At 36.6% G+C, this 21,371-nt stretch overlaps 3 protein-coding genes, 1 long non-coding RNA gene and 1 other non-coding gene across 7 annotated transcripts; 3 read left to right on the top strand and 2 right to left on the bottom strand.

The window, feature by feature from the left end:
• Window positions 1-27: 27 nt before the first annotated feature.
• On the bottom strand, window positions 28-9,685 carry ABCG32 (pleiotropic drug resistance 4). 2 transcript variants are annotated; one of them, XM_086242959.1, is made up of 24 exons: window positions 9,114-9,685; window positions 8,664-8,784; window positions 8,452-8,540; window positions 8,278-8,362; window positions 7,821-7,980; window positions 7,670-7,746; window positions 7,548-7,601; window positions 6,861-6,951; window positions 6,430-6,731; window positions 6,069-6,350; window positions 5,529-5,845; window positions 5,282-5,442; window positions 5,097-5,200; window positions 4,578-4,737; window positions 4,352-4,474; window positions 4,178-4,269; window positions 3,762-4,094; window positions 3,365-3,655; window positions 2,972-3,055; window positions 2,743-2,876; window positions 2,428-2,655; window positions 1,793-1,964; window positions 1,455-1,709; window positions 721-1,282 (listed from the first exon to the last, which is right to left on the bottom strand). In XM_086242959.1, the coding sequence occupies exons 1-24, from the start codon at window positions 9,386-9,388 to the stop codon at window positions 1,010-1,012; spliced, it is 4,263 nt and encodes a 1,420-aa protein (XP_086099085.1). In that variant the 5' UTR covers window positions 9,389-9,685; the 3' UTR covers window positions 721-1,009. The 2 variants fall into 2 exon arrangements, 1 of the variants encoding a protein (XP_086099085.1); XR_015122264.1 differs by lacking the exons at window positions 4,578-4,737; window positions 5,097-5,200; window positions 5,282-5,442; ... (9 more) ...; window positions 8,664-8,784; window positions 9,114-9,685 and adding exons at window positions 28-163; window positions 313-416 and having other exon boundaries at window positions 963-1,282; window positions 4,352-4,491.
• A 3,231-nt stretch (window positions 9,686-12,916) lies between these two features.
• Window positions 12,917-13,013, top strand: LOC147285527 (small nucleolar RNA Z266). Its single transcript, XR_015122728.1, has one exon. It is a non-coding gene; the product is annotated as a small nucleolar RNA Z266 (small nucleolar RNA).
• A 1,096-nt stretch (window positions 13,014-14,109) lies between these two features.
• Window positions 14,110-17,429, top strand: LOC147285526 (tudor domain protein (DUF1767)). The gene is made up of 6 exons (XM_086242961.1): window positions 14,110-14,404; window positions 14,506-14,673; window positions 15,401-15,647; window positions 15,771-15,953; window positions 16,335-16,606; window positions 16,692-17,429. The coding sequence occupies exons 1-6, from the start codon at window positions 14,147-14,149 to the stop codon at window positions 16,854-16,856; spliced, it is 1,293 nt and encodes a 430-aa protein (XP_086099087.1). The 5' UTR covers window positions 14,110-14,146; the 3' UTR covers window positions 16,857-17,429.
• Window positions 17,430-18,553: 1,124 nt separating this feature from the next.
• LOC147285525 (integral membrane protein (Protein of unknown function DUF92, transmembrane)) lies at window positions 18,554-20,637 on the top strand. The gene is made up of 5 exons (XM_086244892.1): window positions 18,554-18,787; window positions 18,863-18,976; window positions 19,075-19,297; window positions 19,837-20,085; window positions 20,227-20,637. The coding sequence occupies exons 1-5, from the start codon at window positions 18,642-18,644 to the stop codon at window positions 20,356-20,358; spliced, it is 864 nt and encodes a 287-aa protein (XP_086101018.1). The 5' UTR covers window positions 18,554-18,641; the 3' UTR covers window positions 20,359-20,637.
• Window positions 20,638-20,671: 34 nt separating this feature from the next.
• On the bottom strand, window positions 20,672-21,210 carry LOC147285524 (uncharacterized). 2 transcript variants are annotated; one of them, XR_015122241.1, is made up of 2 exons: window positions 21,020-21,210; window positions 20,672-20,936 (listed from the first exon to the last, which is right to left on the bottom strand). It is a non-coding gene; the product is annotated as an uncharacterized LOC147285524 (long non-coding RNA). The 2 variants fall into 2 exon arrangements; XR_015122242.1 differs by having other exon boundaries at window positions 21,069-21,210.
• Between the last annotated feature and the right edge of the window lie 161 nt (window positions 21,211-21,371).

Genomic DNA, 21,371 nt, shown 5'->3' with positions numbered 1-21,371 from the left:
AATATTAAAATCAATGCATCCTTTTTTCTCACATTTGACCATTTTGAACCTTACACTATGAAAGTCGGTTTGAGAAATTGAATGAGTTGTCTTCTTTAATTTGGAAGCAGTACATGTGTATCAGCTAGTCACCTAGTTGTTTTTCTTATTCTGAGTTCTTTCCCTGTAAGAGAAAATGTTGAAATATGAGGATTGAGGACAGTCCCTTCAATGCACAGATGGAGTAAGTGCACTTATGAGGCTGAAAAGACTTGGACACACATGGCCTTTTCATCCATTATCATAACTTCTGAGCAGAGTTTCGGGACCTACCTTATTCTCAATCAGCAAGTACATGTGCTTCATGCTTCCCACATCATTAATTTTATGATCAGTTGGACCTTCCTCTCTGGCTGCTTGTTTCTTGTCCTGTACTCCTGTTGTCAGTACACAGAGAAAAATCAAGGTACAGCACCATGTGTGGCCTTTGAAAAAGCTTTCAAATTTCTATCTCCTATCTGTTACATGTGAGTTTTATTCATAGTCTTTAGTGCGCACGAGAAAATAAACACAGTTACCTTCTACATGCAATGCTAGCTTTAATTTCAAAGCATGGCATCAATCAGATATGAGTGTCAAGGTTCTAGCTAGCTTTCAATTCAGAGTTGCTTCCAGGAACACACATCTTAGTGAAAAAATATATATCCATATATTTGACAAAACAAAATCTTAGAAAACAAAGCACAAAAGGAATGCACTTTATTCACTAATTAGAAGGAATGTTCACATGCCAAGAATATGCAACTTTACAACATTATAAATTTTGTAAACACAAACAGTTAATACTGAATCATGTAATTAGTTTACACATAAAAATTCCAGCTAGTTACTAGCTGTTATCTGCACTCTAGAACAAAGGATTTGCTCAATATAATCGTGTAGCTATACACTGCATTGTGAAGCTGATCATATACTTGACATACATTCGATGATTCCAGAAACTGAAGTAATTGTATACAAATCTGCCTTGTCATCTCCTTTGGAAGTTGAATGATTTTATGGCAAAGGCAAAAATGATAGCGAAAAACACGCAGAAACCAACCACCATAATGCCGGCTATACCCAGAAAATCATGCCTGTACCCGAATACGACTTTGAGAAACTGCCTTATAGGCATGGTATTATTTCCATCTGCTAGCTTCAAAAGACTATCATCGTCACCGTACTGTGAAACCAAGAGGCCATACAGACTCCAGGCTACAGGGTTTGCCCAGTAATACCATCTCCACCATATTGGAATTCTCTGAACAAGTGGATTAAGAAGTTATTGAATTAGTGAGACTTGCTCAATGTATCAGTACTTTCATCTATGCTTTAGATGGCATTTTACAAACTACATTAGTATAATTTTAAGGTATGCATGTCAGATCAAGCAAACTATAATTCTAAAGAAAGAGAGCAGTCGCTTCCATTACCTTGTGAGGAATCATAAAGCCGCTAAAAAGGTTCCATAACATATAAAATGGAGCAGCAATTATGGCAGCCACATTATGATTTGGTGTGACAGCTGTTGTCATCATTCCATAGAAGGTGAAGTATAGCATTGTGAAATACATAAAGAATATGTACCAAACAAACTTCAAAACACTCCATTCAAATGCAGCCGTAGAGTAGAAAATTGTGCAGTAGATAATCGCTTGTGCAAACACGTAAGGGAACTCTATTACGACCTGCACACGAGATCAATACATAAGATAACCTTTAGGAATACCAGGGTATTAGGAAAAGTGGGTTTAACATAATAAAGGTAAACCTGAGCAAATGCAAATGGTAAAGCTGAGTACATCCCGGCAGCTCTTTCTCGATATGAGACAAATCTTTCTATAGAAACTACAGGTTGTACAGCAGTGGCATTGGTGATTCCACTAAATAGGATTGCTGCATACATGGATCCCATGGCATTTAATAAATCCTGCTGGGTCTCCCTGTAAAGAGAAAAAGAATCATGTCACAGAGAGAGCCTAATGATACAGTCATGCAGATAGATATCTAGGCAAAAGGGTTAAGAAAATAAGAGAGAAAGCAAAGAAAAATCAAGTATTTATAGAATTTTAAAATCCATTAAATTCAATTGCTTCCATGCAAAAGAGCTTTTGATCTAGCTTCCTGTTTGACTAAGGATGTCAAAGATCATCCACCATGGGTTTGAATTAGAACTTGATGATCAAATGTTAACTGTTTCTGATTATACTATCAGGCACTGAAGAATGAAGACCATTGGACAAAACTCCAATCCAACGACACAAAATTTATAGAACAAAATATTTAGGAGCATGCAGAGAATGTCATACTAATTCCCTCTACAGAAAAGGAGCAACTGATCTCAAGATGATCAGTTCCATTATAGAGTTATGATGAAGTAAAAAACATTAAGGAAAAGAAGGAAACCTCTTAGCCCCAAATCTCCAACAAATTGTTCCTAGCATCAATGAGATGATGACAGTGTAGAAGAAGCGAACTGCAGTGTACTGTGGATTTCGCCAATAAGACAGATTTTGCTTCCAAAGACAAGTGAGAAATTGTTCAAAAAATGCCTGAGAATACTTGGTTGGGAAGTTTAATTCTTTAGAATTGGTACTTGGCTTGCTTAGGCTTTCAATCAACTGTTTATTATGTCTGAAACAAAGGCAGACAGCATTGTTAGATAAGGAAGCAGATAGTTACGTATAAAAGCAACACAGCTTCATGGAGAAGTGTTCATACTGAAACAAATTAGATCTTCGGTAAATTTCTGCAAAATCCACCCCCAGACGGCTTTCTTCAAATGAAGAAGTAACATCAAGCATCCACGCAGCAGGATTATATCCAGGCCTGATCTCTGGCACCCCTTCGACTGCCTGCAGAAATAAATATTTATACATTTAAGTTGACAGTCATAACCATTACCCTTTATCACATATTCTAAATGATATACTGGCATGCATGATCTGACCTCAAAATACTTGATGAGTTCACAAGACCTGGGACCAAGTGGACCAGCATATATGAGCTCTCCTCCTCGCTTCATAAACAGAAGCTGCAATGACAGATGAGATTATGGGAGGATCAATCATGGTATTAAAGCTATAGGAACACTCAGCTAATATAATAAGCTGCTTTTACACTGTAAAGGTGTAATATAGTTATTCTCTAATAAGGTCTTTAAAGAGGGCACATTTCTACCTTTGGATTAGATATGAATGAGACACATACAGGGTGACATGCATCTTTGTTCTCAACCATTCGTATTTGATAAAGAAAACAAGAAAAACGTCTTCATTTAAAGACCTAATTAGCAAATAGTTATATGTATGTATATACACAGAGAGAGAGAGAGAGAAACTACCTCATCAAAGGATTCAAATATGTCTATGCTAGGCTGGTGGATTGTGCACACTATAGTTCGTCCAGTATTGACTATATTCCTCACAGTCCTCATTACAATAGCGGCAGACCGTGCATCCAACCCTGATGTGGGCTCATCCATGAATACTATGGAAGGGTTAGCGACCAGCTCGACAGCTATTGTTAGCCTTTTACGTTGTTCTGTTGACAAACCATCTACCCCTGGTAGACCAACCAATGCCCCACTTAATGGAGTGAGCTCCACAAGCTCCATCACCTCCTCTACAAAAGCCTGAATTTTTTTCAACCCTTCAGATGATGAAATCATCTTATGATAAAGACAAAAAAAAAAAAAAAAAAAAAAAAAAAAAAAGAAGCAAAGCATTTTATGTGAATACCTTCTGTGTCTCCAAGTCAACATTTGATGGTAACCGAAGCCAAGCAGAGAAGAGAAGTGATTCCAGAACAGTCAAGCAGGGGGAATGAACATCACTCTGCTCACAGTAACCAGAAATTCTTGCAAATGTTTCTTGTCTTTTTGGATAACCGGATATATTAATGCTCCCTTCTATGATCCCACCAGTTTTTCGACCTGCTAATACATCCATGAGGGTGGTTTTCCCAGCACCACTTACTCCAACCAATGCTGTAAGCACCCCAGGCCTGAATGCTCCAGTGACATCAACCAACAGCTGCAATCTATCTTCTTGAATTCCCTGCTGTTTCAGTTCCTGCAGTTGTACTTGGATCAGAAAAATATAGTCAACACGTTTCCCAATATAGATGGCACAAATGAAAAGTGTTAAAGACTCACCAGAGGGACATCCACGTAGTAATTGATATTGCTGAAAGACATGGAAAGTGGTTGAAATGGCAGCACCATTCCTCTTTGCTTAAAATATTTTCCTGCTTAGAAGATGAGCAAGAATTTAGACACTGACTCAGACTAATGCGTAGTTATGTACAAAAACAAAATCAATTTACAGACCACTTAATGATTCTGAATGCTGCAAGAACTGTCTCAGCTCAATAACGGCACTTTCTCCTTTTCTTCTCCTTTCTCTCTCTTGCAGCTCTTCCTTAGAGACCACAGCTTGTTGCTTCCCCAATGCTGTAGCGTATATTGAAATCAACTCAATTAGCTTTCTTTCTTTACTAATTTTGTTTGGCTACATGCAGCACCGGAAGGAAAATTGTGAACAGAAATGACTTACGGTTAAGGTAAGCGAGGAAGAATGTGAATAGCACATTGAACAAAACTGTATATCCAAGCAAAGCACCAGCACCAATCCAATACCAGTAACTCTCTGGAAACAAACTGCGTGCTTTTAGTAATGCCTCACCTAATGAAAAGCTTGTCTGGTTCCCAATTCTCTACAAAAATAACAACAACAAAAAAAAATAAGGTTTTTGAATAGAATCCTAGACAGTAACTCAATAAAGAGATATCTTGAAGTAAATATCCTATATAGTGCGGAATTTTGTTAAAAGTTAATGCAAATAATTAAAATTAATCAAAATTTCAATAATTTTTTTCATCTAACATAATGTTATGTTAGAGGATGCCAATGGTTTAGTTGAAAATTCATAAAGGAAAAAAAAAAATCCAATGAAAAGATAAAGATATCCATTTTTGTTACCAAAGGCAACTCAAATATAATTTATGGTTAGTTTTACTCAGTACAAAGCCTCCATATATCCCTATCATGAATGACAAAATAATCCACAATTACCTTATCCCAGGAATGTCCAAGGAATTCATTTACTGAAGCTGCATTTTGAGCATACATCAAAGGAGAAAACCAGAAACCCCAAATCCACCACTTTGGTATACGATCTGTCAAAATTGAATATGGAAATGAATAAAAGTATGAGATCAAATCAGAAACAAATAGACATAAACAAAATTTAGTTTTACCTCTCGAGATGATGTACCCTCCAAGAGCCATTACAACCAACATAGCAAAGGATCCAAAGGTGTTGGCAACTATCATATTTCGACCCAAGGATCCCATAACACGGAAGAGAGCTATGGACATCTGGTGCAGAAGGAAATATAACAGGAACTGCCCCAAAAATCTGCAGATTCAAAATTTTACCTCAGAATTTCATCCCTAGACAACTTTCACAATTCATGCATAATTCCAAGGAAATGTACAATTTACCTACTAATTGCAGGATCATATCCAATGACATAGTATGTAACTGCCACCCAGAAACCAGACTCTATAAGTGAAGATGGAATACTCAAGACCCAAGAAGGAAGGGTATAGACCCAGCTTGGGTAGAAGTGTAAGTCCCTATGCTTGTAAAGCACTGGAAGCTTGGCCACCAACATTGGCACCTCCGTAAAGCCATTAAAAAGAATAATAACCATGGAAAAGTATATTGCCCCAAGATATAAGCCTCCATCATCAACTGTATTATGATGCATTTTTGTCCGGAAAAAAACACTCATTGTGACCAAAGCAACAAAAAGCAGCTGGAAGACAGAACATAAGACTTGTAAAGTCAGCACCAGATAAAATTTAACAGTTTTATCTTTCAGATGACTGGCACAAAAATAAAAAATTACATGAGCTTGTCTGTTAGCTAGCACAGAAACTAACATTTACTCGCCTAAGCTATCACCAAAGCACCTGAATATTCCAACAGAATTCAATTGGAAACATGTTCTTTCGATAAACAAATAATGGTAGTATTACCTGAATGAATTTGAAAACATAGATAAATGCATTCCGCTTCATCAGCAGCACTTGCCAGTCGAAGCTTGTTTTGAGAAGCTCATGCCTCTTCATGCCATAGCTAGAAGTTGCCAAAGCTGCAGGATGGTTATAGCGTTTATCAAAAGGGACATCTAGTTCTTCAGACAAATTCTTCCCATCTTGAAAGGAACGAAAAGCTTCAACAAACTTCGCCGGTGGTACATAGCAGTATGGGAGATCAGGATTGTACCAGTACTGCTCTTGGTCCTTCTTTGATATAACCTGTGTACAAGGAAAAAAAATTATCAAAGATACCATGCAACAGAACAGAAATTCAGAACTTTATCTCTCCACAACTTACTTCTTGTAAGAAGTCTGCCACATTCTTTCGCTCAGGGCAACTAAATCCCATGTATGAAAAAAAAGTAAGAGCAGCTTGGCGGGGTCCCTGAAACACAATCTGGCCCTCACACAAAAGTATAACATCATCAAACAACTCATAGGTCTCTGGAGCAGGTTGAAGCAGAGATATAACAGTTGTTGAATCAAGTGCACGAGTTGAATGCCTAAGATATTTGATGATTTGATATGTAGTTGAACTGTCGAGCCCAGTTGATATTTCATCCATGTACAGAACTCTTGCTGGACCTACTAGTAATTCACCTGGAAATAACATATTTGCCTTATTAGCAAACAGCTTTACCTTACTAATACACAATAAACCACCCCCCCCCCCCCCCTCCCTTCCTCCCATCTGAAATTAAAAATAAAAACAGAAAACAAAGTATGCACCTGTAGTAAGTCGCTTCTTTTGGCCCCCTGAGATTCCCTTAAGCATTTCATCTCCTACCAATGTATCAGCACATATGTCCAACCCTAAAATCTTTGTCAAACATATCTTAGTGCTTAAAAGAGAATTTTAAGAACATATCTAGATACAACATATAATATACATCTATGAAATTGAAACCAAAAAAAAAAAGGGACTTAGCACATGCTCTAAGAGGCATGTTTTCTGTTCATATTGTACTCTAGTGGCTTACTTCAAATTAAACAACGATCTATTCTCTATTAACCTAACCAAATCCAGCCTAATGTCACCTCAACCCATTTAACAAAGAATTATGTCCTGAATGTACCCTTAACTTTTCCAAAAACCAATGGTAAAAAAAAAAAAAAAAATCCAAAAACCAATTCTCCATAATCTCTTCCCCAACTCTTCCCTTTTAACTTTCTGAAAACTCATGGTTGTTCATCTAAACAATGTGGACATAACAATCTGGTCCCAAATGGAGCTGAAACAAGACATTTTGGTATGCTGTTACTTAACCCTGCTTTTGCGAGAATATAACCTCACCAACTATGTTGCTTCTTGTATGAAATTAATCAATCAAATGCTCAACATTAATGGACATTTTGAGGTTACAATCATATTGGCAATACCATATGTATCCCGAATAACCAGCATCAAGCAAATACCTTCATGATGTACTCCACCACAAGGCTTGTCTCCTGCCCACCAAGAGCTAATGACTGGAGAACAAATTATGTCAGCAATTATTACATATAAAGGAACCATCATATCTAACAAGTGCAAGTACCTTCATGAATATATCAAGATCTTCATCGGGTTTTATCCCAGCAATCTTTTCTCTTCTTGCAAGTTCTAATAGCATATCTGTGACAAGTATTCATGTCAGCATCTAAGTAAGCATAAATTCATACTCAAATATGTGATTTTCCATAGCTTACCATATTTAAATCCAACACCTTGACAGCATCCTGCAAACTCAAGAGTTTCCCTTACAGTCGTCTCTGCCACATGCCAATCCTGTTGACTGACATAAGCAGCTGTCCGCTGAGGGACAAACTCTTTTAAGCCATGGCCGTTATATGTGATGCTACCTGACATCTTCAAAGTGATCAAAGTATAAATGAGTGAAAGGCAAATGTCGAAGCCACCAATCAGTTAGTAGAAATCTCTGTGGTTAAATTGGATGTAATTACTAACACCACAACAAGGCACACCGTTTCATCCCTGCAACATTCCTATTATCAATTGGACCCACAAAGACCCTACTATTAAATTTTCCCTTTTTGATAGATTATGGTAGTCATCAATGAAATTTTTTTATACACATACCAAGTAGCAAGTTTATGTTTATCATATATTCATGATTCATGCAAGCTATAGAAAGTTAAGGAATACCTGCAGGCCACTTCCAAGGCGTCCCGCAAGAGCCAATAATAGTGTCGTCTTTCCTGAGCTTGGTGGACCCAATAGCAACGTCAATCTAGAAGACAACACCAACATCTCATTAGACGTAAACATTGGAATTTAATAAATCAGCAATTGACCGCTAATTGAAGCTTAAACATGTACCTTGAAGGTCTAATAATCCCGCTAATGTTGTCTAAAATCGTTAATTTGCTTCTCTCCCCCATGTATATCCGTAATTGCCTTAAAAATGCCTACAGTGCCATTCAGAAAATGCAAAAAAGAAGATTAAATTTTTTGTTTCATACGTACAATTATATAGTCGAGAAACTTGCAGTTATCTAAATTAAATGAGAATTTGAATGAAGAAATTCTACCTCGGTCATATTGAAAACGAAATTCGGAATAGTTGGCAGTGCTCTGCTTCCCACATGGACGAAAGCTTCAACGTTCAAATTCTGAAATCGAACCTCGATCTTTGGAAACTCCAAATCCACTCTGCAAAGCCAAATTTTGACCGTAATGTTTACAATGGAGAACATCACAACAAATTAAATATAAAAAAAAATCCAGAATAGAAATGGAGAACATGACCACAAATTAAATATAAAAAAAAAGTTCCAGAATCGAAATGGACAAAAAGAAAATCCGTTTGGTTGCCGAGAAAACAGTGACTTGAATACTCACATTTGGCATTGTATAGTAAAATTAAAGAATCAGTTACTAAATTTGCTTCTTCTCGCACTTTTTGTCAGCAACCAAACAGACTAATTATTCAAAATCTCACACAAGCTGCAAAAAGTATTCAAGAAATTCAAGACAATTACGCGTCGAATCTGCGCCGCATTCGATCGAAGAACCGCTCGGGGTCATCGTCGACGGAGGTGACAAGCCGGTCGAGCAAGAGCTTCTGTTCCCGAGCCTCGAGCTCGCCGACGTTGATCTCCTTCGTCTCTCCGACGACGTCCCTGAAAATGCCACGTCGGACGCGGGAGTAGGTAGGCAACCTCTCGAGCGCGGCCCACCGGAGCGCCTCCTCGTCCTCGCCTTCCTCCCGAAACGACTCGGATCGAGCGAACGCGTTCTTTGCCGAGTTCCACATCGGACGGTCCCGATCTATCTATCTATCGATCAATCTCTGCGCGGAGTCCTGACCGTCACCAAAAAAAAAAAAGTTCTCGGAGTGTTTAGCTGCAGAGAGAGAGGCTAATAAAAGGTAGGGTTTGAATGTAAGATAGACATGTTTTGGTGCTGAAAATGGTGGTTGAGCTCTGCATTAATAGCTCTCTCTCTCTCTGAGTCTTTGGGTTTGTTGAGACTTGAGAGCTCTTTCTCGCTCTAATCCATTTGCACGTTAAAGTGTTTCACAGTTTGTGTTCCATGACAGAGAAACAGTGAGTGAGTGAGAGAGAGAGAGAGAGAGAGAGAGAGAGAGACGGAAGCAGCGGCTCATTTAATAGCCGCGGGAAAGACAAAAAGCACGAACCTTCTATAAAAGTCACACTCGCTCGTCTTTTTTAAATTATTCTACTCGCTCCCAAAAAAGACCACGAGTTACATCTAACGGCTGGAATCAGTAGAAGTGCCTTTTTGAGTTTACGGAATTACGGGTCGTGGCGCGTGTGTATAGGCTTTTAGGTGGGAATTTTGAATGGAACGGCTGGCAGGTGGGATTTACTGTTTTACTGTGCTCGGGAAGTTTAAAAAGGGCGGGTGGATGGAAGACGGTTAGACCGTTTGGGGAAAAGTCAAGAATTACGAGAAAGAAAGTTGGACACTCGGACGTTTCATTTCTTTCTTCACTCCCTTCTTCACATGGTAAAGCCAAGAAGCTTTTAACCTTATATGCGGAAGACTGGCATTGCTCGCCATACTCATGTGTTCTTCGTTTCACTCAAATAAAAAAAAAATATAGAAATATAGAATGATTTTCACAATAGTTTAATATATTATAGAGATAATTAGACTTAAATTTTTTTAAAAAAATAATTTTTAAATAAAGATCGGAAGTATTTTAAAATTTATAAGAAAATTCTTTTAATTTATAAGAAAATATTTTTAATTCATAATAAAATTCTCCCCGATTTGAAGGTTATTTCCTCTTCTAGGGTGTAGAGTGTGTTTTGTAAAAGCTGCATGTTATGTTTAAACTCCCAAAATTTCGGAGTTAAAACTTAACATAAAATTCTTAAAAAAAAAAATTGATTTGATTAAAAACCCTAAATCATTACCGGTCTTAATATAATAAAGACTTATAAAATACACTGAACTCTAAGTCTTCCTATGTTATATTGTTAACTTGAGAACTAAAGTAGTAGTGTCTCTATGAAAGGGTATGGATCAATTGATCAAACATAGTAAGTTAATCTTGTTTTCATAAATTTATTATTTTGTTTTCTTTAAAAGATAGAGTTAATATGTTTATTTAAAAACTACATTTTATAAAACAGTTTTATATTGTATTGTTATTAGGGTTAATTACAAATTAATTAATAAAAATTTTCACAATTACAATATTTTAAATCAACTAATAGTAATATTAAATTATTAATAACAGTTAACCCGACCAAAAAATAAAAAATAATTACCACATGGTGAATTGGTGAGGGTGAATCCTTTCCTTGGTACAGCATGAGAAATTCATTTCATCATTATGGCACAACAGTCCTTACATATATTGAAAGTGACATTTGCATGAACATAGCTTTGTGTTTGTCTTATGTATAGTATATAACTATATATTATATGCTGTGAAATTCTGAACGCAGTCATTTTCATTGCAATTTTCTTGGTAAAAGATCTTTGCAATTTTCTACTCCAAAAGGAGACCGACAAACACCATTGACCTACTAGCTCAATCAAAAGCCTCAAATGACAATATATGTTTATATCATCATATATATTCAACTAATATGTAGGACCTTTAATGCTCCATGCGATATAGATTATAGAGATATGAATTTATTCACATTTCTTATTTTTTGTTGGTAGAACTGATTAACAAATTTATAGTTATGCATAAAACAAGATTGGTTAATCTAACATCTAACTTCTAACCATATATCTGTCTTGTATTAACTGTGCCAAGTTCGAAACATTTGGGCCTTGTCACAACTTAATAAATATAATTTAATCATAGATGACAAGATCATATTACATAAATCAGGTGGCCAATGCATCATAAATGAGAGAGTGTACGGTGAAGCTACAAATAATACAATGAATTTAAAATTTCCAAATTTAAATACCAATATTTGATAACATATATGTACATATTTCATTTGTTGCAAATAAATTAGTCTTAAAATATATCTAAAGATGATCTATCAATAGAGATGTAAAAAATGAACGGTTTAGATCGACACAAAACGACTCATGTGGGCCCTAACTGGGTATACCTCAACATAAATAAGTTGAGGTATACCTCAACAGAAGGAGCCTGTATATATATGTATATATCAACTCACTTTGCTCTTGTAGCTATTAACTTGACCGGCAAGGGCAATTTTAACAGCCATGCACCATATAATATTGGAGGATATTTTTCTTCCGGTCTCACAGAACACCATGGTCCATGGCCATTATTTGTGGTTCTAATATTTGTCCCTACAATATTCAAGTTAGCTCTAAATTGATTACACAAAGAGTGAATATCAAAGGTAAATTAGAAAGTTAATAAATTCCTTTAGAAGATAAATTTGGTTTCTCATTTTGGGGTCAATCAGTGAGGGAATGTGCTAGCTTACTCAGTTATCTATTCAAGGAAATCTCTTGTATACAAGATAGCTAGGATTAAATTCTGCATTCATTATCTCCACAAGTGACGAAGTCATATATTTCTTAATGTTTACCCCAAAAAAAGAAAAAAAAATCTTAAAGTTAAATAAATAAAGAGCAATATATATTGGGAAAACTTTTTTTTTTCTTTCCAACTGCATATTCCTTTGTAGCTAGTTGGCATGGCGTTGAGGTATTAATGGTAACTTAATGCGCGCAGAAGGCCCCGCATTGAAAAATGCAATATCTAGCATACTGCTGCTGCATAATTCAACAACCAATTAAACAGAGGAAAGAAAAAATCAATGTGATTGGAAGAAAAAAATCCATGCATGCCATCTACCTTATGCGTGGTGGAATTTATTGCATTGTGTTTTCGTTGCGTTCAACTTCAAAGGGAAATGGTCTGAAATTCAATAAGATTGACAAAATGTGGGGAAGCTTTCAACATTACAATAAAGATGTGCACTGGCATATGCATTGTGCTAAATAGCCTAAATGCATGTAAAAGGTGGGGTTTTTGGCAATTTGGCTCAATCTTCACAATTTAAGAGAACACAGGCATACATAATTAAGCCTTTTTCAGAACTCAGAACAGGGTTATTTTCCTTACAGCAATGCATTGCCAATTTGCCTTTCAGATAGAAAATAGAGAATGAGAAACAAAATTGGAGCCCATAACCAATTAACCATTTCTGTACATGAAGAATATAGCTAGTTATCGATGTACTTTTGGGGCAGTGCCTGCTTTTACACTGTCAAATTGAATCAATAATGCATCATTGATGGCACATGTTTTGACTCAGATCAATGTGACATGTGAGTTGTTTCCATCCATACAAATTTACTTATTTCAAGAGTAATGATTCAATTAGACGTGTGAAAAGGGAATTGGGAAATGCTCTTTTGTGAACTAAATTGGTTGAGCCATATATAATTGTCTGACTTGACTGCCATCATTTGTTTCCCGAGTTCTCAACCAAAAACTTTACTTCTTACTCTCAATATTTTTATGTCCCTTGTTGCCTTTGCAGTTGATATCTGAGATTTGCTTCATCTTAACCATTCTCTACTGGTCTGGAAATTACAAAAAAAGAAAAAAAGTCTACTGGTTGGTGAGAGTTAGTTCACACTGCCCTTTAATTTGGTAAGCGACTGTTGAACTAGTACTAATTAGAAACATAAGAATATATAAGATAGCTAGCAACTACATTAATTAGTGCATTCTACTTCCCACTACCTAACCAAAATATGTGCCTTTGAATGTTTACACAATTGATTCAATAATATGTGATGCATTCAACCTTCAAAAGCAATCAGCTAGGGCTCAATTATGAAAAGCTTCAATACCCATATTTTGTTGTCAATCTCTTTAGATTTCTTACTATGCCTAAAATTTTTACCAATAATCAACCGAAAACACAACTATTGAATTCAATCTTTAATAGGTAGTGAATCAAATAAATGTGTATGTCATGTCATGTTAGATTGGCATAATCATGACATGGTTTTGACTTTTGACATGCATGACACTAACATGATTTGATCGGGACATGATCATGTCCAGTGTCTCATTTCATACTGGCACGTCACACATGTGACATGCATCGTATCAATATGGCACTATGATGGGCCAAGAGGTGGAGCCTAACGACTAACGAGGCCCAATTGCTAACTAACTGCTCGGAGAAATTCTAAAATGATCCTACTATTTGCTTTCTAACCCAAATGAGAGGTTTGAGAATGAAAACAATAGTGAGCATGTGGGGTTTGAAAAGCAAACAATGAGGTCATTTTAGAATTTCCCGACTGTTCGGCTAGGTTGGGCCTTAGTAGTGCTTTGGGCTTCCATGTGCTGTTGGACTCTCCAGACTGACCTTTTATCAAGGTAACCAGCCAGGCCCATATTGGTTGTCGTTTACATTGGTTGGTTGTCGTTTAAAAGAAATCCCAAAATGGAAGGGGATAAACGTCGTCGTTTTATGACCTACATGTTTATACTTTATACTGCATATTGCTCTTTCCCTTTTGCAAAACTAGGAAAAACCACCAAAATCAAACGCCGCGCAAACAGGCGCTAAAAATGGAGGAGAGCTCCGGCGCGGCTTCAGACGCTGCAATCGAAACCCTAAGAAGCAGAGGATGGTGCTTCGGCGACTTGGAGCAAGTGAAGGTCATGATCACGATCCACTCTGCTTTGGCCGACGACACGCTCACGGTCGTGAACTCAGTGGAATCGGAGCTCGCCAACATGGACCTCAGATCCATCTGCGACAAGTCCTTGCCCGACCCGAATACTCTTCGCAAGTCTTCGCATCTTCACGGCCCCAAAGTCCTCCAGGCAATCATTCTTTTTACCCTTCTCGTGAATTTTCCTTGGGCTCTGTTTGGTTGCTAAGAAAAAAAGGCATAGAAATATATGGTCTTTATTTATTTTGTCAGATATCTTCGGTAAGAGACATTACTAGAAGCCCTGTAGACGATATTGCGAGAAATTCAAGTAGTCGGCGTCTTTTAAAACTCGGTCTCACAGATGGGCACAGTGAGATAGCAGCTATAGAGTTCTCTCATATCCCATCAATCCCTGACGACGTCGTTCCTGGTACTAAGGTAGTCTCTGTTGCTTCATGCTTGCTTAATGTTCAGCTTGCTTTTTATGTATAGTGTAACTCATTAGAGCTGTCTTTGTTGGACATGGGTTGGAATTTGTTTGAATCTGTTTATTATTTAACATATGGAATTTAGCTTTCTTAGATACTGAAAAGCAATGATAATTAGTATAATGCCATACTAAAAAACTAAAATTGTTGCGATTGACAATTTTATAGAAATTAATGACAATTGTGAACTGCAAGCCCATTGAAAAGCTAATAATTTTGTCTTTCTTGGGCTTTATTTGTTTATTTTTTACGTCTAGGATCTTGGAAGGCTAAGAAAAACATGCTTAAATATTGCGCTTGAACTCTGTAATTATATGTCCCGGATGTTTCATAAGCTGAAGACTTCAATGGAAGAGCCCAAGAAATTTGTAAAATTGACAATTATGTTGTGGAAAACGAAAACCATTGTGCACAGAACATAAAAATATTTTCACGTGATATGGTGCCAGTGTGGAGAAACTATCACACTATGCTTGGGAGTCCCTCATTCCCTACATGTTGTGTTTATTGTACGTTACTGGTTATATGAACCTTGATACGAATTTTGAAAAAAGTTTTTAGTGTCCCTCTAACCCCACTTTCTTAAGTTATTCATGGTAAACTGATGCATGTATAAAGGCCGCATCTCTAGTTATTACTGAACATTTTTTGTTTTGTCACTGTTTTTTGGTTGGCAGGTCCGTTTAGAAAATAAAGCTCCTGTACGTAATGGAATAGTATGTTTGAATCCTAAAGTCATAACTTTGTTAGGAGGTGTTGTTCAATCACTTTATGAAGAATGGCAGGTGAATAAAAAATATTCAGGTTTTTCACGTTCATCTTTAAGGTTGTCACAAGAAAGTGATGGTAACGGCCCCCCTCCATTTGAGAAGTTGCAAGTTGGGGCACCCCAAAAGCCATTTCTTCCGCAGGCCAAGTCTTCTTGTTAGTACTCCTGACCTCTTGAATATATAAGATCTTATTAGTTTATTTGTCTTTCACCATACTATTCCGTCACTAATCATTACTAATACATGCATAACTTATGAGCATTGTGATGATTGGCAGATTACTCTGATTTGAACTCCAAGCGCAACGAGCCTGTTGTCAGAAATACTGAGATTAGACCAATTGATAAGCAGCAGAACCTTCATTTCAAATCAAATGACATGGATAACAAACAAAAAACAGATTCCCTTAATGAAAGAACTGAAGAGAAACCTAGTAGCTCTGGAACAAGGCCAAAGGAAGGTGGGTTTTCATCTAAGTTCAGTGTGCATCTTTTGTTGTATTTTGTTATAACCTATGCTGCATCCGGAATCAATGTAATTTAAGTTTGATTTAATGACACTTGGAGGTGGCGCATCCCACGCTTGGATTTGTTCAGTGTTTATTACTAGTGGGGCACATATGTTTGGAGAGGAGATGGGTAAGGTGGCAAAGTAATACTTGAATCTTAAAAATAGAGAGAAGACCAAATTTCTGCTTCTCATTGAATTATGTCCAGATCAATGGTCATTTAAAATGGGCTTATTAGAAATTACATTCATTTTATTTATTCATTGTAAGTCTTCTCCATTTTCTAACTTTGTAATGTCATACTAATGTATCTATTGCTTCTACACTCTACAGTAGTTGAATCTGTCCCTGTTCAAAACCAAGCTGCTGCACAAAAACTCCTCCAGAAAATGAGTCATCAAAACCAGGATGACAGGCATTCAAGAAGTAGAAAATATAGGGGTAAGGAGAGGGAAGAAGAGCCCTCGGAGGTTTTCACTTTGGATGAATGGGAAAAGAGAAAAGCTGGGGCAAAGCCTCCAATAAGAAATGCGTTTACAGATGTCGGTCGTGATGAGGAACTTGCATGGCGGCTTCAAAACCAATTTGATTTGGAAGATTTTCATGTGAGTGTTTCTGCATCTTTTGAGGGTTATTATTGTTATTGTTGTTGTCTTGCAAGTTTTTGATGTCATTATGTTGCAATTTCAGGTACAAAAGGGTCCTCAAGATGTGGAGGCAGAGAATATTAAACTGAGCATGTTTAAGTACGAAAGAGATGATGATGGTGGTTATGGAATGGGACATGAAAGGAGAGGAAGAGGAAGAGGAAGAGGAGGAGGAAGGGGAAGGGGTAGGGGGAGTAGGGGGAGGTGAAGTGGAAGATTTGGTTGACTTTTTAAACCTCATTTCTATTATTCCCATCCTTTTCTATCGTATCAGGTATGTTTTTTTGTTCTTGATGTGTATATGGTCATGGAGAAACCCTGGCTTCCAATCTTAAGAGTTTTGCAAGTCTGGTTGAGTTCGTTACATGCAGTTATGGTGCACTGCTTTTCATTATATAAAAGGGAATATGGCGTATAAATCTGATTCTACATTAGACCGACAAGTATAGATGGTAGTGAGGAAGGTATTGTAAGGGCGCAGACCATGTGGCACAGCCAACTTGAGGTTGTTTGATGTATACATATCCATACCCATCTGGTATTAACCACCTCGTCAGTACCCTTCTCTACGATGGAATGTAAGAACTACGTATGAATGATACAGTTTTGTTCAGTGTTAACAGCCGTTGGCTTTGTGTCCTATTGTATTTGTATTGCTCTTCTCGTAACCTTTTCTTTTTTTTTTCTGAGGGGTACGGGTACCCAGCTTTCTTCGAGTAGTGAAAAGTAATTAGAAAAACAATTGGATTTTTGACAATTCTGTAGAGGTGCAGATGCCTGAAATTAAAGCATAAATTTTTTTGGCCAAGTGAGAGAGATAATTAATCAGCAAGTTATTAATTCGAATTTCTATGATTAGTAAGTAGTAGATGTGGTTGGTGGGACTCCATAGATGTTTAAATAAACTTGTGCGACTGGGACAAGCTGTTAATGTTTACTTTATTGTGCAACCACTCAGCGATAAGGAAAATAGTTAAGTACATTAATTAAAGATCCAATCTAACACATGGGCACACTACTAGGCTGGTACGAAATTGGACCATCATTGGTTGATATCGATTTAACCTTCTAGGCGAATGCCATATGAAGGGGTGTGATTTGGATTAAAAAAATTGGAATCCGACTAATTCCAATTTGAAAAAATTTTCAATTTTAGAACATTCGAATCAAATTCGAAATTCAAAAATGTTATATTTCAAAAATTTTAAAAAAAATTAGATTGGAATTGGAATGTATCTATAAATTCCGATCCGAAATTTTTCAAAGGCATTCTGATTCGATATTTTTGAAATTATGCCAATTTATTTCGTATTTATATTAATATTATATCATTTATTTAATTTTTTATTATATGTTTCATTAATTTGTTATTTGTTTCAAACATACACATACATATATATTAAAAAAAAAAACTAATACTATTAATATAAACATATGTATATTATAAATATATGTGTATCATAATAACATAAATGCTAACAAAAGCACCCACATTTTTTATACGTATAATTATTAATTTTTTTTATTTGTTTTTACTAATAACAAAAAGTAACGTGAAGATTTCGATTTTTTATCTGAAAATTTCAAATTTTTATCCAAAAGTTCCGAAAATATAATATTTTCAAAAAATTTGAAAATTCTAAATTGGAATGAGATATTAAAATTTCAATTTTTTGGAATAAAAATTGGAATAGAAATTTTTTGGATTGAAATTAAAACACCTTATTTTCGATCCGATTAGTCCGAAACACACCCCTAGCCATATGACATATGCATCAGCCAGATCATGTTTTTCGTGGACCACATTGCGATTGTACTGTTTTTGTATGGAAAATTTGTAGATACACTTTTTATAATTAATAAAATAATTAAAAATTATAATAAAATTAGTGGACAGTTTTTGTATTAACAAAAAAAAAAAAAAAGTCTTCAACTCACTCTTCTTTACATTCTTAATATCGTGAAGCGAATCTAGGTAATTAGAGCGGTAAAGATGGATAGAGTTGTAATCCAACCGTTAATCGCCGTTGCAATCTCGGCCTTGGTTGCGGGCAGAGCCTACCGAAGAAAATCACTGGACCTCTCCGGGGCAATCGCCGGCTTTGCTGTTATGATTATTCACATTGCCATCGGATTCAGGTACTCCCGATTTTCCTCTTCTTTTTCTCTGCATCCAAACGGGGTTTATCGTATTCACTGAGTTTATATTCAAAGGTATGGAGCTATGCTGCTTGTGTTCTTTGCCACATCGTCAAAGCTGACCAAGGTTGGGGAAGACAAGAAGCGTCGCGTTGATGCCGATTTCAAAGAAGGTGGTCAACGAAATTGGTATCACCCATCGCTTTCTCTTTGGCTTTAATTTATTACCATAATTATTTTATTTTTTGGGTTTTTAAAAGGTGTTTGCTTTTTATTTTGTTTTTCAGGATACAGGTTCTATCGAATGGTGGGATTGCTTCAATCTTGGTTGTGGTTCTGTGGACAATAACGGGGTTGCAAGAGAAATGCTTAGACACAAAGGACTCGCTTCTCATCACATCACTCATGGGTGGTGTTATCGGTCACTATGCTTGCTGCAACGGAGACACATGGTCTTCTGAGCTTGGAATTCTTAGCGATGATCAACCACGTTTAATTACAACCTTCAAGGTTGACATTCTTTCCCTTTTGATTATGTTGTCTAGAATACAAGTGTTTGGAGCTTGGAAGTAGCTCAATTTAGCATTTTGCATTTGGGTGTTCTCAGTTTCTCTCTCTCTTTTTGTTCAAATGAACAATTCTGCTTATTTGAGCTTTATTTTTAAAAAGCTGCAATTTTTCATATCTTGATCTGCTTGCACATATGCCTGCACTTCTGGCCATGATAACCCAATGTTTGTGCCTAAATATTGGAGTCTTGCTTGTGTCACAATGGTTCATTTATCATATGCACATGTGTGTGCTTTGACATATACATATATATATTTGTGTATCTTTCATTCGTTTAACTGTTACACAGATTACCAATGGCCTTATAGCCTACTGGTACTTACCCTGCTTTCACAAGTCAAGATGTGGGATTCATCCTATCATGATTGGATTTATTCGGATTATGGGGAAAACATCTGGCGAGCTAGAAGAAGATAAATTAGCTGGCTGCTTGGATATGTAGATTATGGACACTAATTTGATTTCGGCATTGTTGGCAGCCTGTTCGGAAGGGTACAAATGGTGGAGTTACAAAAGCAGGACTACTTGCAGCTGCAGCTGCAGGCTTTGTTATCGGACTGACATTTGCGGTCTTTGGATTTTTCACTACAAATTGTCCATATGATGTAGCACTGAAGCAGCTGTTGGTAATACCTCTATCTACTGTTGCCGGACTATGTGGTAGTGTCATTGATTCTCTTTTGGGAGCAACACTGCAATTCAGTGGATTCTGCACTGTTCGTAATAAGGTATGTTAAGACATATGTGATTCTTCTGCATAACTCTAGTGAATTCTTTGGAACTTGATGCGCAGTTCTTTACTTCTTTACTCTTCAAGCTTATTCTTTAAATTTAATGCTCAATTTAGCTCTTTCTAACTGTTTTTGTAGGTTGTTGGAAAACCAGGACCGACAGTCAAGAAGATTTCAGGTCTTAACTTTCTTGACAACAATGCTGTGAATTTGGTGTCAATACTGCTGACAGCAATTCTCACTTCGATTGCCTGCATGTACATTTTTTGAGATTGTCCTGTTCAAGTGAATGATCTTTCCATTATGAACTCAGATAGTGTGGATCACAACTGATCCGTGTACCAGCAATAGCATGTATCCTTGTAAACCATGATCTGAAGAAGAGTTGTTAATGCTAACCCTAAACCCTAACCTACTGTTAAGTGGGGTTTAAAGTGTTTCGGAAGCTGATATTCCTAGATTAATGAATTAAGATAGACGCATCGGCACATGATACATTATTACATACAGGATGTTTTTTATGCATATGGATAATGGTTGCTACCTTGCTCGATCAATATTGGGGACACTCAGAAGGTGTGCATTTACTTTTCTTTTTTTCTTTTTTCCATCATGCATTTAAGGAACACTATATATGCTCAATTCTCAAATCTAAAACAGACCCTTTGGAGAAGAGAGAGAAAGAAAAGAAGCAAATTTATATTTATTCATGATTATTTTCCTTGTCCAAAGATTGAGAAACTTTTAATAATCTTATAAAGGGCAGCAACAGCCAAGCAATTAAGCATACCTAAACAACATTCCCAAGTCTCGTAGCAGGAGAATCAGCAACACACAGGTCGAACAAACTGTATCACAAAGTGGAAAAATGAATGAATTTCAGTAAAAAAAAAAGGATGTGGAATATGAGTAAAAGAGGAATGCTATTCACCTTTTTCTTCGGAAAGATAAAAGTGGTATCAAAATTCATTCTTACTAACCAAGCATAGAGGCAGACCTTCTCCTCCTGGTGCCTTGGATCATATTCTATTTTGTTTCTCTCACCGAAAGAGGAACACAGAACGCTGTCCGTACAAAAAAGGGAGGCTTATAAATTTGGGAAAGGGTGGTGTAGACTGCAGATTACAGTGGAGACTGGAGAACATTGAATGACCTTGTTCTTTGGTACATATGTAGCCATCAACTGTACATGTGTACTATCAATCTTCTCGTAACCACACATTCCCTTTTGTTTTTGTTTGGAACTTGTAACCAGTTACATCATGGCCCTCAACTTTCTTGCA

Source organism: Dryas octopetala, chromosome 5 (assembly GCF_963921425.1).
Source record: "Dryas octopetala chromosome 5, drDryOcto1.1, whole genome shotgun sequence".
NCBI classification, from domain to species: Eukaryota; Viridiplantae; Streptophyta; class Magnoliopsida; order Rosales; family Rosaceae; genus Dryas; species Dryas octopetala.
Note: the sequence above shows the minus strand (reverse complement) of the source record. Positions and strands in the feature narration are given on the sequence as shown.

What these genes read in the sequence shown, in the direction of transcription:
- LOC147285526 (XM_086242961.1), top strand. Translation starts at nt 14,147, where the DNA reads ATGGAGGAGAGCTCCGGCGCGGCTTCAGACGCTGCAATCGAAACCCTA. An exon ending in ACGGCCCCAAAGTCCTCCAG is followed by an intron (nt 14,405 to 14,505) that starts GCAATCATTCTT and finishes TTATTTTGTCAG; the next exon opens with ATATCTTCGGTAAGAGACAT. An exon ending in TGGAACAAGGCCAAAGGAAG is followed by an intron (nt 15,954 to 16,334) that starts GTGGGTTTTCAT and finishes TACACTCTACAG; the next exon opens with TAGTTGAATCTGTCCCTGTT.
- ABCG32 (XM_086242959.1), bottom strand. Translation starts at nt 9,388, where the DNA reads ATGTGGAACTCGGCAAAGAACGCGTTCGCTCGATCCGAGTCGTTTCGG. An exon ending in ATCTTGATATATTCATGAAG is followed by an intron (nt 7,602 to 7,669) that starts GTACTTGCACTT and finishes TTTGTTCTCCAG; the next exon opens with TCATTAGCTCTTGGTGGGCA. An exon ending in TGGTGGAGTACATCATGAAG is followed by an intron (nt 6,952 to 7,547) that starts GTATTTGCTTGA and finishes TGTTTGACAAAG; the next exon opens with ATTTTAGGGTTGGACATATG.
- LOC147285525 (XM_086244892.1), top strand. Translation starts at nt 18,642, where the DNA reads ATGGATAGAGTTGTAATCCAACCGTTAATCGCCGTTGCAATCTCGGCC. An exon ending in CACATTGCCATCGGATTCAG is followed by an intron (nt 18,788 to 18,862) that starts GTACTCCCGATT and finishes TTATATTCAAAG; the next exon opens with GTATGGAGCTATGCTGCTTG. An exon ending in GTTTAATTACAACCTTCAAG is followed by an intron (nt 19,298 to 19,836) that starts GTTGACATTCTT and finishes CATTGTTGGCAG; the next exon opens with CCTGTTCGGAAGGGTACAAA.